The 18,345-nt window shown below is 40.2% G+C and overlaps 1 protein-coding gene across 1 annotated transcript; it reads left to right on the forward strand.

Annotated features, from left to right (window-relative positions):
• The first annotated feature begins 9,681 nt into the window (after positions 1-9,681).
• On the forward strand, positions 9,682-11,174 carry LOC102531313 (olfactory receptor 2V1-like). Its single transcript, XM_006211928.3, has 2 exons — positions 9,682-9,933; positions 10,062-11,174. The coding sequence occupies exon 2, from the start codon at positions 10,101-10,103 to the stop codon at positions 11,049-11,051; it is 951 nt and encodes a 316-aa protein (XP_006211990.2). The 5' UTR covers positions 9,682-9,933; positions 10,062-10,100; the 3' UTR covers positions 11,052-11,174.
• Positions 11,175-18,345: the final 7,171 nt, after the last annotated feature.

Consider the following 18,345-nt stretch of genomic DNA (forward strand, 5'->3'; position numbering starts at 1 on the left):
TCTGACGAACAATATATTGTAAATCTTACTGCTCCCATGTAGGTGATAACTTGTTTCTCTTATGCTGCTTTCAAAATTCTCTCTTTGTCTTTAACTTTTAATAATTTCATTATAATGTGTCTCTGTAAGGATCTCTTTTGTGTTTGTGCTTCTTAGATTTATTGAACTTCTTAAATGTGTTGATTCATGTCTCATCAAACCTGAACAGATTTCAACAATTATTTCCTTAAATATTCTTCCTGTATCTTTCTTTCTTCTCTTTCTTGAATTTCCAAATGCCTATGCTCCTGCGCTTGAGGGTATCCCACAGGTCTCTTAAGGTCTTTTCATTATTCTTCATTCTTTTTTCTTTCTTTTCTTTAGACCTGATAATCTGAATTGACCAATCATCAGGTTCTCTGATTTTTTTCTTCTGCATTTTTAATCTCTGTTGATTTCCCCAGTGAGTTTCTCATTTTATTTATTATACTTTTCAGCCCCAGAACTTCAGCTTGTTTCATTTTATAATTTGTATCTTTTTATTGATATTCTCTATTCATACATTGCTTGCTTAGTTTCTGTAGCTCTTTTTCTAGTTTCCTTTAGCTATCTGAGAATATTTAAGTTGGTTGATTTAAAGTATTTTGTGGTAAGTCTAATGTCTGTGCTTTCTCAGCTTTCTTTAGTTCCTGATCATTTCTTCTGTGAATGGATTATGCTTTCTTACTATCTTCATGTTTTGCAAATTTCATTGAAAACTGGATATTTTGAGTATTATAATGTGGTAACCTGGCAATTAAATTCTCCCTCCTCAGAATTTGTTTATCTTGCTTACTGTAGGCTTTGGTTACTTGTTTAGAGAGCTTCATAAATTATTTTTGTAAGGTCTGTGTTTTTGTCTCTGTTATGGGGAGAGAACAGAGAGAGGTTACACTGATAACTTCTATAGCAGAGAGATGACTTTAGGTTGTCTATTCCATTTAATTTTCACAACAAATGTTTTCCAGTGAAAATCATTATTCCCATTTTACAGATGAAGAAACTGATATTCAGAAGAGCAAGGGTCCAAGGCAAAGTCTAAAAAATGTTGCCTCCCAGCTCTGTCCGACTTCAAGGTCAAGTGTCTGTGCTATGCTACCTTTATTTTTGTAAATTTCTTAGTATGACAGAAACTCAGCTAAGTTGGAGCTGACGGAAGATTGGGGAAGAGGGTTCAGTCCAGGGACACACGACCTCTTTGTCATACCAGACTGTCTGTTGAATATTGACCTCTTGAGGATTTCACCGAATTCCAGGCGAATTGAGCTCTGAAGTTAGAAGGGTCAGTGTGATCTTGGATGGGAGCCTTCTCATTTAGCGCAGGTTATGGGAGGAGGAAGAAGGAACCAGAGGGGAAACAGTCTGGAAAACTCTAGAAGATCCCTGTTGGCTTCACCTACATATATTACTTAGTGAGTATTCACAATGTGGGCCACAACCCAAGACAAAAGCCACCATTTCCTATTCCATTTTGGAATGGAGGGACAGACAACTCTTCTCAGATTGACCTATAGAAAATCTCTCCTCACTTTTCCTCTCCACCTACCCCTGGGAGAGTGTTTGTTTACTGGTGAGCTGAGTTGAGCAGAGAACTCTGCAGGAGTCTTCCTTCCCTAAGAGCTTTAATTACAGGAGACTGGGGACAGAGATGTGGCAGCGGAGGGTTCTCTAAGGACTTGTAAGAACAGAAGTAACTTTCTGAGTTACAGCAGAAGGGAGAACAATGGATGGCAGTGAAAAACGGCAAGTTATAAAACCTCTCAGCTGCGTGCTGGACCTGGCACATCAAGGGGCTTCTTTCCTAGGGGAGAGGCTCTGCGTTGGCTCCCAGCAAGGAGACCCACCCATCCTCATCCAGCCCTCTCCCACCCTGCTTCCCTTCTGAAAGAGGGATGTATGATCTCTCTGTGCTTTAACTCTTATTTCTGAAAGGCTTTTTCCTTTTTTCTTTTTTCCCCCCACTATTATACTTTTGTATTTTCAAAAATTTTCTGAGTATAAAATTCAAAACTAAAACACAGCTGAAAGTTAACTAGAGTACGAGCATTTTGTAGACTCATTTTATGAATGGGTAGTTTAGAAAAACGAGATTTTCCAACAAGACATGGAGCCATATTTCTTCTCCTTGTTCCAAATTTTGTATTTACCAGGGAATCATAGCCACAGACAACATGATGGAAGACACTTGTGTGGACGTTCGCCTCATGAATGTAACTAAACCAGCACTTTATTCCTACTTTTAAAAATACATTCCAAACACAAACAAATATCAGTGAGGCATACATATTATTGTATATTTGACTCACCCTTGTATGAACTAAGCTATTTGAGAGCCTAGGGACATTTGACATTTATCAATTTCTGAAAATTGCTTAAGTGCTAAAGATTTTATTCTCACTAAAATTGAAACTAGCAGGGCAATGTTGAAAGGCTTTTTCTTAATCCCTAAAGATTTTGCCAGGGGTTTAGCACAGTGTCTTCAGTGATGTTTCTTCTTTAGTGATCGTTTCTTCTTTCAGACCCATTTTCTTCCCATTTTAACCAGTCTTAATGCATTTCTTCAAACCCTTTCCACCAGTGGAAAGCACTGGGTATTTTCTGCATATGGCTGGCGACTACCCCAAGCATCTCACTCAACTATTACTTCCATAGCATGGGAGGAAGTTCTAGAGGCGTTCTGACCAAACAAGACTTTCTTTCTCCTGGAAATGTCTCTTCTCTACCTTTATAGTTCCCACGTGTTTCCATTTCAGGCCCATTTCCTTCAGGAAGATGGAGGCGTGCAGGTTTCGCCACACTGAGAGAGACCCAATTGCAGACCCAACTGATTGATCAGAGCAGCCCTTCCTGGCTTGTGCAGTCTCTTCACCAAGGACACGAGGCTCCCAGTGGGACCTGCTTCTTGACTCTCCAGGCCTTCCCGATGCCATTAATTACACGGTTTCAGGTAAGGCTGTTCCTCTCCGTGTCTTGTGTTTCACGTCTCTGCTCTCAGATGCTTAAAATGATTGTTGATCCTACAACAATCCCTGCCATTCTCCTGCTCGCCATTTCTCTTAAGGTAGAGAACTCTTGTGTAGTTAGATTTTGTTTCTGAATTTTTTTTCCCTCTTAACCTTTTATTCCACGGGTAGAAAACTAAAGAAGACCTGAGGGTGGTTTGATCCAAACTTTCATTTGAAAGCTCGAGAGACCGAGACCCAGAAAAAGGAGGAAATTATTTCCTCAGGGTCTCGTCACAGGTTGTAGGAAAGATGAGAATTATTTTGTCTTTTCTTGTCTAGAGAGGATGTGACAATGGCTAGACCACCTAAAACTGGACTTTTCAAGGCATTGGGAGAGTTATCTGTCTCTGATGGTATCTGGTTGTTCGATTTTGAAAGACAGTGGTACAATTTCTACACATATTTCTATGTTTCTACACATATGCCTACGTTTCCAACACTTGAAAACAAGTTTCTTCTTGCTGCCTCCCAACTCTATCTATCTGTCTGTCTATCTATCTATCTATCTATCGATCTATCGATCTATCTATCGATCTATCTGTATTTTCTGTTTGATGTTCTCTGCTATATCCCATCTAGTTTAAGGTCAGTCAGAGCTCTGCTCTTATTTTGAGAAACATGTTTCGATGTGTTTGCTCCCTTCTATTCCTACCCTGTAGTTTCCTTCTCTTTGACAAAGTTGTCATGTGGGTTTGACTTCTCCCCTCTCTGCTTCAGGGCTCTCTGACGAAACTCCCAGGCGCTTGTCTGCAGGAGTCTCTTATGCACAACCCTGGGCTCTGGCAAGTCTGACCCGAGGGCTACAGGAAGGCCTTTTAGCCCTGGGGTGGCTCCTGCTTTGCGCACGTGAAACTATTTCTGTTTCAGCCGCCTGGTTAAGGTTTGTCAGGAGAACTCGCATCTCAGTTGGTATCAAGGGGTTAGATTACATTATCGTGGGGCTTTCTTTATTAAAAAAGATTGGTTTTTCTATTCAGTTAGTGTTTCTGTTCAGTTATTGACCACAACTAATGTATCTGATGAGTCAGGGTAAACAGTATCCGAGCTCCCTTTGAAATGATAAATTCTGATTTTCAATGCAACTCATTTTTTGAAACCTTTTTTTCTTTACTTTCTTCCTGCTGCCACGTTTTGTCCAGGGCATAATAGTGATGAAGGTTGTAGACATCATAAAGGCTGCCACTATGTTTAGGGCACTTACTATGTGCCAGGCACTAGAGGAGGGGCTTTTACATACAATATCCTGTTTTATCCTCGCTGCCAGTGATGAAACTAGGGCTCGTAGGGTTAACGCAGCCCATGGCCCCCTCCTGCCTGGACCTTCATGCTGCTTACCAGTAGCGTCTCCGTTTCTCTTGTCTCCCTGTCTCTCTGCCATCCAGTGAGCAGGCTTCGACCTGCTCCTTTGCTCAACAGTCAACAATGCTCACTATTTGTTGAGCCCTTTTCTGTGTGAGCCAGGCGAGTGTCTGATGCTTTTGAACACATGGACTCACTAAATCTCCATAACCACCCTGGAAGGTGACTATTCTTGTCCTCACTTTGCAGATGAGATGACAGCTTCAGTGAGCACTTGCTCAAAGATAATAATTGGCCAATTCATCTATTAACCATGACCCAGTGACATCTAAGGTCCCAGCCCCTTCAGTCTGCCATTCAGGGGCATGGGCTCTCTCCACTGCTTCCTTGTGTGGACTCCCTGCTCAGTCAATGCACCCAGTTTACCTCCCCCATCAATATTTTGCTTTCTCCTCTGTGCCTCAAGTTCTGCTTTTTCCTTATCCTCAAAATATGTGATTGGCTTCTGCTCAGCTTAGATGTTCCCATGATCCTTCAGTATCCAGCTTCACCTCCTGGGATCCAGGAAGCCTCTTCGGCATCCAAACAGATGAGAATTTCCTCCTCGGCACCTTTAAGGGCAAGGAGATTATACTCCTGGCACTTGTCGGGCTGCCATCTCCCCCAAGTGCTACATGCTCTCAGGTGTGAATAGGTGATATATGGAGGACACGCAGAGACCACAATCATGGCCTTTGTGCTTAGTAAACTCAACAAAATTTGGAGAAATCTGTTCTTGAAAATGTAAACAGCACCACCAGATAAATAACATTAATTCAGAAATAAAAGGCAAGGCCTTTTCACTTTTTAAAGGAACGTAATAAAACTGAACTTTCTGTCCATGACTATGCACTCAGCACAAGATTTCGCATATAATTTCAGAATTCAGGTATCCCATGCGTTAGCAACCTTTGATGTTCTGTTGGTCAAGGCATTACTTGTTTGATCAGCAACTTCTTGATTATGACATCAGAGATAAAGAAAGAGGAGAGATCATTGAGGAGGAGGCACTTGATGGAAAAGTCAAGGTTTGGGGGGTGGGAGGAGAGAGCAACTGTGGTGTCAGCTCCCAGGAGGAGACCACATCTGCTTGTTCACTCTGTTCTCAGCACCTAGAACAGTGCCTGGCACATAGTAGATTCTCAATGACCTGTTGAATGAATGAAGGATGAGGGAGGACATTCCAGGCAGATGGGAAGGTGTGAATACCAGCACAGGCTCTGCTGGGGAGGCATGCAGGTGGACTTGGGCATATTGAGACGGAGATGAAGTCTGGGACTCAGCAGACAGGCCAGGGATGTCTGAGTTTGGCGTTACAGCCTTTTGGACCACTGCTCATGTATAAGAGGCCAGGCTCTTAAACATGAGTAAAGAATGTTCCAGTGGTGTGGGAGGCAGCTGCGAAGGGTCAGACCATTACGACTGTTTTGTCCAGATTGAAAGCAGCTGCCTCTGGTGCCTGAGTGGCCGGGGGCAACGATTCGAAGACCCTGAAGGGGGCAGGGATGCCCAAGGGAGCCAGAAGGGTTTGAAAGCAATGCACTCTGCTCCACAGCCCCTCCTAACAGGTTGGGGGAGTCAGAGACACTGGGCCTTCACTGAGTCCTAGATCTACCAATGCTCATTACTGCATTGATAACGGGACGGCTTTCTGTCTGCCTGGCTGCCCTCTGCAGTCAGGTGCCCTCGCTATTCCTTGCCATTGTCTCCCATCTGTGCCATTGTCTCTCCCCTCATCCTTCTCTCTCAGCATCCTTGTTCCCTTTGTTCATCATGTCTGTGTCCTCTGCCTTCTCTATCTTTCCTGGGGAAGCATCATTTCTGACCATCTAAAACCTTCCCTCTTCATTTTCCCACATTTTATCATGTCTCTTTATCTTATCTCCTTTTCCTCGACATCTTCCCATTTCTCCTTTTATCTCTCCCTTCCTCTCCTGGTCTATTGTTAACGCTTCTCCTCATCCCTCATCCTTTGAATCCCTCACTCTCTTTCTCTCACTCTTTACTTGCGTCTGGGCTGTTGCTGTATGAGGCTTACGGTCACTGCCCGGGACGGGACTGGCAGTTTGGTCCTGTGTGCTGTGACTAGGGTGTGTATGGCCAGGCAGCTTTGGCAACTAAGAGATCCCCTACAACACCCCCAAGGTGACTCTGAGAGTAGTATCTAATTGCTGTTACTTTTTCTGTAAAAATATATTAATCTATGAATCTATGACTTTAAAAGATTTCCAAACTGTTAACTTCTTATATGTGTTTTTAAAATGTTATGTTACAGAGCAAGCTTAGAGAAAAGATTTATCAGATACATCAGTTACCTGCTCCTGACGATCTTTATTTAAATTCAAATAATACACGAAGATGTTCTTACTGCTAAAAGCTCAAACATTACAGGTCAAGCTGGAGTCCCCCTTAACCACCACCCTCACCCACTTCTAACCCTCTTTCCAGAGGTAACCACTGCTGTACTCTGAGTCCTTCCGCACTTTATGTGTCCTTGTTTCTCATATTCTTGCCTCCTCACACTCAATATTACCAAACTTTGTACCAACTCCATGTGTAAGAAGTCGTATCTCTGTTTTAATTTGATTTTCTCTAGTTACTAGTGAGATAAAACAGTCTTTCTTAATGTTTACTTGGATTTTTTCCTGACGATCACTACCCATTTTGTTCATCCTTTTTAAAAAAATTGTTTTGTGGTGTTTTTACGCCACACATTTTGATTAGGAAAATAATATGAATCTCTTTCTAATATGTATTTTATAATATATTATATTGTTTTATTTATTATTATATATAATAGGTAATTTACATATACACACACACATAGAATTCGTTCATTTTTTATGCTATATTTAAAGCACCCATTTTCTCTCTCAGGTCATAAACACATTCTCCCATATTTCTTCTAATAATATTATAAATTTCTTAATGCAGTTCTTTAAGCTTCCAGGAATTTATTTTTGTGTGTGGTATGATTAGGGACATAATTTTTTCAAAGCAGGTGACCAATTGTCCCAAGCCATTTATGGAACAGCCCTTCTTTTCTCACAGAATTTAAATTGTATTATTTATGTCAGAATGAAAATTTTCACACATAAGGCTGATTCTGGAGTTACTTTGTTCTGTGGGTCAATTTTCTATTCCTTCCAGTAACAGACGGTTCATATTTTGATAACAGATGAGGCAGCTTTACGGTTTATTCTGGTCTGTTTGGACACTGTTTAACCCTTTCAAAATTGTTTGGCTCTTTGTTCAGAAAATATTTATTAAGTACCTATATGTTGGTTTCACTTTATCAATTCCCATGACTACTGTTATTGTTTATCATTTCAGCATTATATTTATGTGTTTATTTAAAGTGCATATTGTCTCACAAAGAGTAAAATTCAAGAGGCACAAAACCATATACCACAAAGATTCTTTTTTTTCCACCCTAGATTTCAGCCATTTGATTCTGTCTTCTGAGGCAGTGTTACAAATTTCTAATGTCTTATTCTAGAGATTTTATTTATCTCTATATGTATATGTTATCCATACATATATTTTTGTATGTGTGTGTATATATATGCACATTTATATATATATAATGTAATCGTATATAGTTACTTGATAAATGATATATCATATGAAATGAAATATAATTATATGCTATAACCTGTAACATGTAACTTATGAAGTAGTTTGTAATCTATAATTATGGCATGTAATTAAATAGTATACAAGATAACATTTCTATGTACAATCACACTGTATACACTGTATGCAGTGTATTTGTAATACACTGTAATGTGCTCTTTTCACTGAACAATATTATTTGGGAGAATTCTATACCAGCACATAGAAAGCAACCTCATTCTGTTTCTTTTTTGCATATTACCCTATTGTTTATTCCATTTTTCCTATACTGGTAGATACTTAGATTGCTTGCAAGCTTTTTCTTCTTTTTTATTGAAGTATAGTTGATTCACAGTGTTTAGTTTGTGGCGTACAGCACACTGATTTGGTTATACATGTATATTCTTTTCCATTATGGGTTATCACAACGTATTGAACATAGCTCCCTGGGCTATACATTAAGACCTCTTTATCTATCGTATATATAGTAGTTTTTATCTGCTAATCCCAAACTCCTGATTTATCCCTCCCTCCCCACTTCCCCTTTGGTAACCGTAAGTTTGTTCTCTATCTCTATGAATCTCTTTCTGTTTTGTAAATAGGTTTATTTGTATCATTTTTTAGAGATTCCTATGCTCACAGATGTCCTTTCCTCAGTTTTTTCTTCATCCTGATCAGTTTCTACTGTTTTTGGTGTCCCTTCCAATTTTATTTTGTAGATTCCACTTTCAGCAATCTCAACTTCATCTAACCTGTGCTATGTTTCTGCTCTTATCTCCTTGCTGTTTTTGGGTGACTTGTGAGAGAATTCTAACTGTACACTGTCATTCTCAAACTGCACACTGTCATTTTCAAACTGCAGTTGAGATCACATGGATTTTTATAGGTTACTATTGTGGAGAATTTACATGTTTACAGTGTTAAGCTTACGTCTTTAAGAACATGCATAGCTTTCTTCAGACATTCTTTTATCTCTTTCAGTTACGTTTTATAATTTGTGGCATTAGTATTCTTTTCTCGGTACTTTAGTTTTGTTGCAATTGCGAGTAAGATACATTTATATTTTTCTACTATTTTTACTAATTAGTGGTATTGTATGGGAAAGACACAGATTTTTGGAGGTTCATCTTATATATAGAATAATGCTACTTTAAAATTAAATTGTATGTCCACCGAGATAACCCTGAACCTCACTACCCGTTTGGAACCTCATGGTTAATATCTTGGCAAGTTTTCTTCCAGTCTTTAGAAATACTTAAAAATACTCAGTTGATATAATTTTTTTTTGCTCAGTATCTATTAAAAATGCCATAAATATCTCCTTGACAACATATTCTTTTATCGTTTGAGCATACCATAATTTAGTTAGTTTTTCATTTGTGCTTTGCTTTTGGGTTGCCTCCAGTTTCTCAGTTACTGTCTTCTTACAAAATATTTTAGCCTTTCGTGCTCGAAAAAAATTAATAAGCCTCCTGGTGTAAACGGGGAAAGTAAACGGGGAAAGTGATCATTCTTTCCAGGCAGTTATGAGGACTGACTGCTAGAATGTGACAGTGCCCCTCACGCTGCCTGGCACTTGGCAGATGCTCCAGCAAAGTCAGCTGTCACCGTTTCTGTCCTACGAGGCATTGCTCACGCTGTCTCTTTCATCTTTACTTGTTATCTCAATTTAAGATGAGAAAACAGGTCCAGAAAGGTTCTGTAAGTGCCCATTCACACAGCTGGTAAGTGTCTTTGCTCCTTCAGTACTTTTTTTCCCTGAAAAACATATGCTTGAGTGAGGCCGGCCTAGGGCTTCGTAGAAGCAGCAACTAGGTGGGCTGGACTGCAGACCGATCCCAGCAGAGGCAGAAGCAGAAGCCGTGTCCGCTTTAGCAAAAGAGCTTAACATCTGCTTCTCAACAAGGTGCAGAAAGTGTTAGAAGTTAAAACAGCAGCGATTAACGACAGCCTGCAGGTTTGTTTGGATTCTTTCTCTTAAGGGGCCCTGCCTTTATTCTGAACCAGGTATTTGAAGAGGGCAAAGCTTTTGGAAGAGTAATGGCCTCTGCATTATGGCACTAAACACAAACCTCCTGCTTCCAGAGCCCAGCCCTCTGCCTGGCGCAGCCCTCTGCAGGAGCGATGGCCCTGGAGGGAAACCAGACTGTCATCTCCCACTTCATCCTCCTGGGCCTCTTCTCCCGCTCACCCCTGCACGTCCTCCTCTTCTCCATCATCGTGCTCATGTTCCTGGCGGCCCTCTCTGGCAACGGGCTCCTGGTCCTCCTCATCAGCATCGACCCCTGCCTGCACAGCCCCATGTACTTCTTCCTCCGCTGGCTGGCGCTCATGGACCTCATGCTCATCTCCACCATCGTGCCGCGGATGGCTGCTGACTTCCTCCTGGGCGGTGGCTCCATCTCCTTCACAGGCTGTGGCCTCCAGATCCTCTTCTTCCTCACCCTGCTGGGGGATGAGTGCTTCCTGCTGGCCTTCATGGCCTACGATCGCTACGTGGCCATCAGCCACCCGCTGAGGTACTCAGTGGTCATGAGCCGCCGTGTCTGCTGGCTCATGGTGGCAGGGTCCTGGGTCTTTGGCCTGGTGGATGGATTGATCCAGGCTGTCTTTACACTGAAATTCCCTTACTGTGGCTCCCAAGAGATTGACCACTTCTTCTGTGAGGTCCCAGCAGTGCTCAAGCTGGCCTGTGCCGACACCTCCCTGTATGAGACTATGATCTACGTGTGCTGCGTCCTCATGCTGCTCCTGCCCTTCTCCGTCATCTCTGCCTCCTACCTGCGCATCCTGGCGACCGTGCTCCACATGCGTTCTGCTGCCGGCCAGCAGAAGGCCTTTGCTACCTGCTCCGCCCACATGGCAGTGGTGACTCTCTTCTACGGGGCTGCCATGATCACCTACATGCAGCCCCAGGCCTACCATTCCTCCAGCCAGGAAATGGTGGTCTCTGCCTTCTACACTGTGATCACACCTGTGCTCAACCCGATCATCTACAGCCTGAGGAACAAGGAAGTCACTGCTGCTCTCAGGAAACTCCTGGGGAGGTGCCAGTGTGGTAGGGGGTGGGGCTAATTTGGAACTGACACTGTATGTATGGGTTGAATTCCATGGACTCTGGCTTAATCAACTGTGGTGTGATTGGAGAATATTGAATGTGCCCTACAAAAAATAAAAGCCGTTCTCTGACAGGGTTAATCAGGTTTGTACATCAGTTCAATCTATCACATTCATGATGAGTGTGGGCAATCTGGATGAAAGGTGGGACCAACACATTTATAAAAATAGAAGGCACAGATTCTCCATCCCACAGCTGCTGGGAGAGTTGGCAAGTGGCTTCCCATGGCTGAAGAGAGACACCTTGCCCTAGGCCTTTATCCTTAGGTGGGTGGGGGCTACCTGAATCCCATGAGGTGGTCAATGGAGGGTACAAAGGCCTGATCACCTTGCCTCTGTTTGACCCTGAAGGGTCATCCCAGCTCCAGAGTTCCCCATCTCCAGAGCATTCCATGGGATCATCTGAGGCACCAGAGGCAAATTCTCTCTGCATCCAATTTTACTTTCTTATCCACCTTCTCTTTTCACAGGTCTTGATACTGAGCAGAATCTCCATTAACCTTGTGCATGCAAAGCCTGTCTCACCTTGCTTCTGGGAAACCTGACCTGTGAGGGAGGGAAATAAATAATAGATTAATATCTGTAACAGTAAACAAAGTAAATTTTGCTATGTTTATTTTTAATTAATTCCATTTAAGCTCAAGTCATTCAAGAAAGAAACCTATTTGGGAACTGTCTTCACCTCTCAAGCATTCCTGAGCTCACCCACTTCTCCTCACCCCCCTCCCACACATTTCAGCCACTATCAAGGGTGACTCTGACCACAAAATAAATTCCCACAAGCAGAATTCCTGGGACTAATTCCTCCCTTTTACTTAAATATTTATAAATACTTGTTGGTGAAAAATAAAACGTTCTTTCTAATGCACAATCTCAATATTTTCTCTTAATAGTCATATTAACAGTTCATCTATTTTTCTCTTTCAACTATTTGAAAGTTCATAATAGTAATTTGTTGTATGTAAATGAACAGATTCTATATTCATCTTTGCAGCAATTAAGATCTGCAATAATAAATTTATACTTAGGTTAACTGTGACATATGAAGAAGGCTTACTGTGTATTTTCTTCAGCTCATGACTACTGCCTTAGACACTTTGAGATAGAGGGGTAGCTAAAGAATAAAACAATAGATTCAAAGGAATGGATTATTGAATATAAAACATTTTTGTTACCAAACTGAACTTGAGTCTGCTTGCCTGCTGCACAGCAGAGCCAATTTATTGATATGAGGTTATGGTGAAGGAGAGTATAGTGTTTATTACAGGGCTAAGCAAGGAGAATGAATAGCTCATGCTCAAAAGACTCAACCTCTCCAATAGCTTTCAGGGAAGGGCTTTTAAAGACTGTGTGAGGCCATAGAAATTCAAGGGATCATAAGAGGCTACTATGAGCAACTATACACCAACAAAAAGGACAATATAGAAAAAATGGACAATTTTTTAGAAAGATACAATTTGCCAAGACTAAACCATGAAGAAATACAAAATACAAATAGACAAATTACATATTAACAAATTTAACAAATGTGAATTACAAATTAACAAATTGAAGAATAAAAATCATATGATCATCTCAGTAGATGCAGAAAAAGCTTTTGATAAAATTCAACATCCATTTATGATTAAAAAAAACTCTCCAGAAATGGGCATAGATGGAACATACCTCAACATAATAAAGGCCATATATGACAAACCCGCAGGTGGCATTATACTCAATTGTGAAAAGCTGAAAGCATTTCTTCTAAGATCAGGAACAAGACAAGCATGTCCACTTTTGCCACTTTTATTAAACATAGTTTTGAAAGTTCTAGCCACAGCAATCAGAGAGGAAAAAGAAATAAAAGGAACCAAAATTGGAAAAGAAGAAGTTAAACTGTCACTGTTTGCAAATGACATAATACTATATATAGAAAATCCTAAAGATGCCACCAGAAAACTACTAGAGTTCATCAACAAATTCAGTAAAGGTTCACAATACAAAATTAATACACAAATCAGTTGCATTTCTAAACACTAACAATGAAATCACAGAAAAAGAAATTAAGGAAAGAACCCCATTTATCATTGCATCAAAAAGAATAAAATACTAGGAATAAACCTAACTAAGGAGGTAAAGGACCTATACTCTGAAAACAAGACACTGATGAAAGAAATTGAAGATGACACAAATAGAAAGATATATCATGTCTTGGGTTGGATAACCAGCATTGTTAAAAATGGTCATATTACCCAAGACAATGTAATACAGATTCAATGCAATCCGTATCAACTTGCCAATGACATTTTTCACAGAGTTGGAACAAAAAAATGTTAAAATTTGTATGGAAACACAAAAGACCCTAAATAGCCAAAATAATCTTGGAAAAGAAGAACGGAGCTGGAGGAATCATGCTCCCTGACTTCAGACTATACTACAAAGCTACAGTAATCAAAACAGTATGGTACTGGCACAAAAACAGACGCACAGATCAATGGAATAGGATAGAAAGTCCAGAAATAAATCCATGTACTTATGGTCAATTAATTTACAACAAAGAAGGCAAGAATATACAATGGAGAAAAGACAGTCTCTTCAATAAGTGGTGCTGGGAAAAGTGGACAGCTACATGCAAAAGAATGAAATTAGAACATTCTCTAACACCATATACAAGAATAAACTCAAAATGGATTAAAGATTTCAATGCAAGACCAGATACTATAAAACTAGAGGAAAATATAAGCAGAACACTCTTGTACATAAATCACAGCAATATTTTTTTTTTATCAAAACAGCTCCTAGAGTAATGGAAATAAAAGGAAAAACTAAACAATTGGGATCTAATAAAACTCAAAAGCTTTTGCATATCTAAGGATACCATAAACAAAATGAAAAGACAACCTACAGAATGGGAGAAAATATTTGTAAATGATGCAACTGAGAAGGGACTAATTTCCAAAATATACAAACAGTTTGTACTCCTTAATATCAAAAATACAAGCAACCCAATCAAAAAATGGGCAGAATACCTAAATAGACATTTCTCCAATGAAAACATCCAGATGGTCAATAGGCACATGAAAATATGCTCACTATCACTAATTATTAAAGAAATCCAAATCAAAACTAAAACGAGGTGTCACCTCACACCAGTCAGAATGGCTATCATTAAAAAGTCTACAAATAATGAATTTTAGAGATAGCGTGGAGAAAAAGGAAACCCTCCTACACTGTTGGTAGGAATGTTAATTGGTTCAGCCAATACGGAGAAGAGTATAGCGGTTCCTTAAAAAACTGAAAATACACTTACCATATGATCCAGCTATCCCACTTTTAGGCATATATCCAGATAAAACTAATGTGAAAAGACACATGCACCCCAATGTTCACAGCAGCACTATTCACTATTTACAAAAGCCAAGACATAGAAGCAACCTAAATGTCCATCAGCAGATGATTGGATAAAGAAGATGTAGTATATATATATACAATAGACTGTTGCTAAGCTAGAAAAAAGAATGAAATAATGTCATTTGCAGCAACATGGATGGATCTAGAGATTATCATATTAAGTGAAGTAAGTTAGAGAAAGACAAATATCATATGATATCACTTACAGGTGGAATCTAAAAAAAATACACAATTTATTTACAAACCAGTAATAGACTCATAGACATAGAAAATCACTGTGGTTACCACAGAGGAAAGAGTGTGGAGGGGTAGATTAGGAGTTTGAGATTAATAGATACACATTACTGTGTATAAAACAGATAAACAACAAGGACCTACTGTATAGCACAGGGAACTATATTCAATTTCTTGTAATGAGCTGTAAAGGAAAAGAATCTGAAAAAGAAATGTATGTATAACTGAATTGCTTTACTATACACATGAAACAGATATTGTAAATCGATTACACTTCAATAAAAAATAAGAATTATATTTAACATCTTGTAGTAGCTCAAGGTGAAAAAGAATATGAAAATGAATATACATATATCCATGTATGACTGAAGCATTGTGCTGTACATCAGAAATTGACACAACATTGTAAACTGACTATAACTCAATAAAAAAAAAGAATTAAAAAATAAATAAATATAGTGTGAGGGAGAGGGTTGCAGGGTGTGTGATCAGCTCATGCTCGTTCTCTGATTGGTTGATGGTGAGGTAACAGTGTGATGTCACAGGGATCAGCATCTCAATCCTCAGGCTCCCGCTGACCACGCGGCTATGTGCTCAGGGTCATTATGTGGTTAGCTTCTTCCAGCTGGTGGGGGTTTTAATGTCTCTAAAGCAACTCAAGGATGTGGCTCAGGATATCATCTATAGCCTTTCAGGGGGAACTAAATGTCCTTGACTTTGCTTCATGGCTTAGCTATTGTTAATTTGTCTTGCTTGACTGTTTTGCTTTGTTTCTGCATTTTCTCACTTTTCTGATTAAATTTTCTCTTTGGAACTTGGGAAATGCCTAGGAGGCTAAAGCTGTTCTACAAACAAGAGGCAGGGGACATGGCTGGGGTGGGGAGCTGTCCTCAGGAAGGCCCTGCAAGGTCTTTCACAGTTTCATGTTTATGAACAAATCTGTCATTAACAACAATTGTCTTATTCATTAAGCATTTTGTGTGTCTATTCTACTTATGGTTATTATATCTTTTAATACATATGCTCTTATAAATAAATTCATGAAGAAGATGTATTGAAGTCCCCCAGTAACTGTGAATGTGACCTTATTGGGATATAAGGTCTTTGTAAATGGTCAAGTTAAGATGAGGTCTTTAGAGTGGGCCTCCATACACTATGACTGATGTCCTTATGGAAAAGGAACATTGGGGCACAGACACAGGCAAACACAGGAGATGATGTGAAGGGACACCAAGAGAATGTCATTTAAAGCCAAGGAATGCCTGATGTTAGCAGAAGCTAGGGGAGATGCATGGAACCAATTCTCCTGCATGGCCCTCAGGCACCTTGATTTTAGATTTCTAGCTCCATAACTGTGACAATAAATGTGTGTTATTTAAGCCACCCAATTTATGTTACTTTGTTCCAACAGCCCCAGGAAATGAATACAAATGGCAAAGAGGAATTTGAAGATGTTGGTTAAGATAATGATTTTTAGATGGGGACATTGCCCTGGGACATCTGCCCCTAAACTGAATCACAAGAGGGAGGGGTACGGAGGTTTGACTGTAGAAGGAGATGAGACAGTGGAAGCAGGGATTTGAAGATGCTAGGCTGCCGACTTTGAAGACAGAGAAAGGGGCCATAATTCAAGGAATACAGGTGGCCCCTAGGGTCTGAAGAAGGTAAGAATTTTTTTCCTCAGAGACTTCAAAAGGAACCGGCATGCTGACTCTAAACCAATGAAACTAATTTTGTACTAATTTTGACTTCCAGAGCTGTAAGAGAAAGAGTTCTTTTAAGCCATCAAGTTCGTGGTCATTTGTTACAGCAACAGTAAGAAACTAATACACCGTTGAAGGCATGGTATGAGATGGTCTTCATTTTTAAAATATCAGCATGCCTGCCGTACAGCAACATTAATTGGGATGGGGCAAAAAAGACGGGGGGCAGACGTGGGAGGTAAATGAAGATGGCCACTCAGCTAAGCTGGTAGATGTGGGGGAGGTTGGGGTGGATATAAAAGGGAGTAAATGCAGACTTCACGATTCAGCCGAGTCTATCCTTCCAACAGAGGCATTAATCATCTTGGTTACGCACAGGGCTTGGGGTCTCCATCAGCTTGGAGCACTAAGCTAACATCTGAGCAGACTCCTTTCTCAAGGGAGATCATGCGAAGTATGAGTCATGTTGACCAGACTGGCTTTGGTGCAGAGCATCTAGGGTAAGGAGCCTCCTGCTGGCTCTGCTCAGTGCATGCTGTCACATGCTCCTCTACCCTCCCCATATCTGATGTCCTTATAGGTGTGGCTACGTGAAACATTAGGTGGGGCTGTTTCAGTTCACCCCAGCTAACACTCAAAGCCCTTTCTGATTTGAGGGTCCTCATCAGTAACAATGAAACCACTAGAAGATAGTCAGATGGCTTAATTGGAAATTAAGTGGTATAGTTTTGTCAACTGAAATAAATACACATCCTAAAGGTTGAGAGTTATATTTCATTTGGTGGACAATTCTGAGGCGTCAGCCCGGGATGACAGCCCCTCAGATGGCTCTGAGGGACTGCTCCGAAAAGGTAGGGGAGGAGCCAGGATACATAGGAGCTTTACAACAAAGACCAGGTAGTTGAAACATTAAAAGATTACTTGTTAACTAAAGAAAACAAGGCATCTCAAGTTAAAGAATTTAGCGCTTTTCTATGCGTGGAGGAAGCAAACATTTGGGCTCACGGAATTCATTCCTTTGACAAGCACATACCTATTTATGGCCAATGTCCTGTCCTTTCTTATTCTGAGTCCCCCTCAGAGTGCACCACTGCAGAGTGGCTGCAGAAGTCGGACTGCAGGCTTGTCTTCACTGGGGGGTGGTGGCAGCCGCTGATGACTTGATGGCTTCCACATTCTTTGTTTACTGATATGGCTTGCAGTATTTTTTGTTCACAATTTTAAATAACCCATGGTCAAAGAAGACTACCACAATGGAGATACAACATATTTTAAACTGAATGACAACAAAAAAAACAATTGCTGTACTTCAAAGAAATTTTTTATCATTAAAAGCATGTATTAAAAAGGTACGGGGGTGGGGTGGGTATAGCTCAGTGGTAGAGTGACTGCCTAACATGCACAAGGTCCTGGGTTCAATCCCCAGTATTTCCATTAAAAATAAATCAATAAAAACCTAATTACCACCCTCCCCTGCCCTCATTCCCCCAAAAGGCACAGAAGGCTTCACTGGTGATTCCTCTAAATGTTTATAGCATCAATTTAAAATCTTTCAGACAACAGAAAAAGACAGAAGACTTCCCAACTCGTTTTCACAGGCCAACTTCACTTTGATATCATAATCTCACAAGGATAATACAAGGAAGAAACATTACAGGGCAAACTCCCACATGAATGGAAGGAGGAGTCTTAAACAAAATATTAGCAAGTTGATCCAGCAATATAGGAGGACAATCTATGACAAACATTGGGGTTTATTCCTAGAATGCATGAATGTTTTACCACCCAAAAGTCAGACTTTGATAGTCACGTTTTTTGAAACTCTGATTTCTTTCATCTTTTTTCTCTTTTTCTCCCCCCCCACTTTTATTGAGATATAATTGACATATAACATTGTATAAGTTTGTGGGGTGCAATGTAATGAT

The sequence above is a fragment of the Vicugna pacos genome, chromosome 3 (assembly GCF_048564905.1).
Source record: "Vicugna pacos chromosome 3, VicPac4, whole genome shotgun sequence".
Taxonomy (NCBI): Eukaryota; Metazoa; Chordata; class Mammalia; order Artiodactyla; family Camelidae; genus Vicugna; species Vicugna pacos.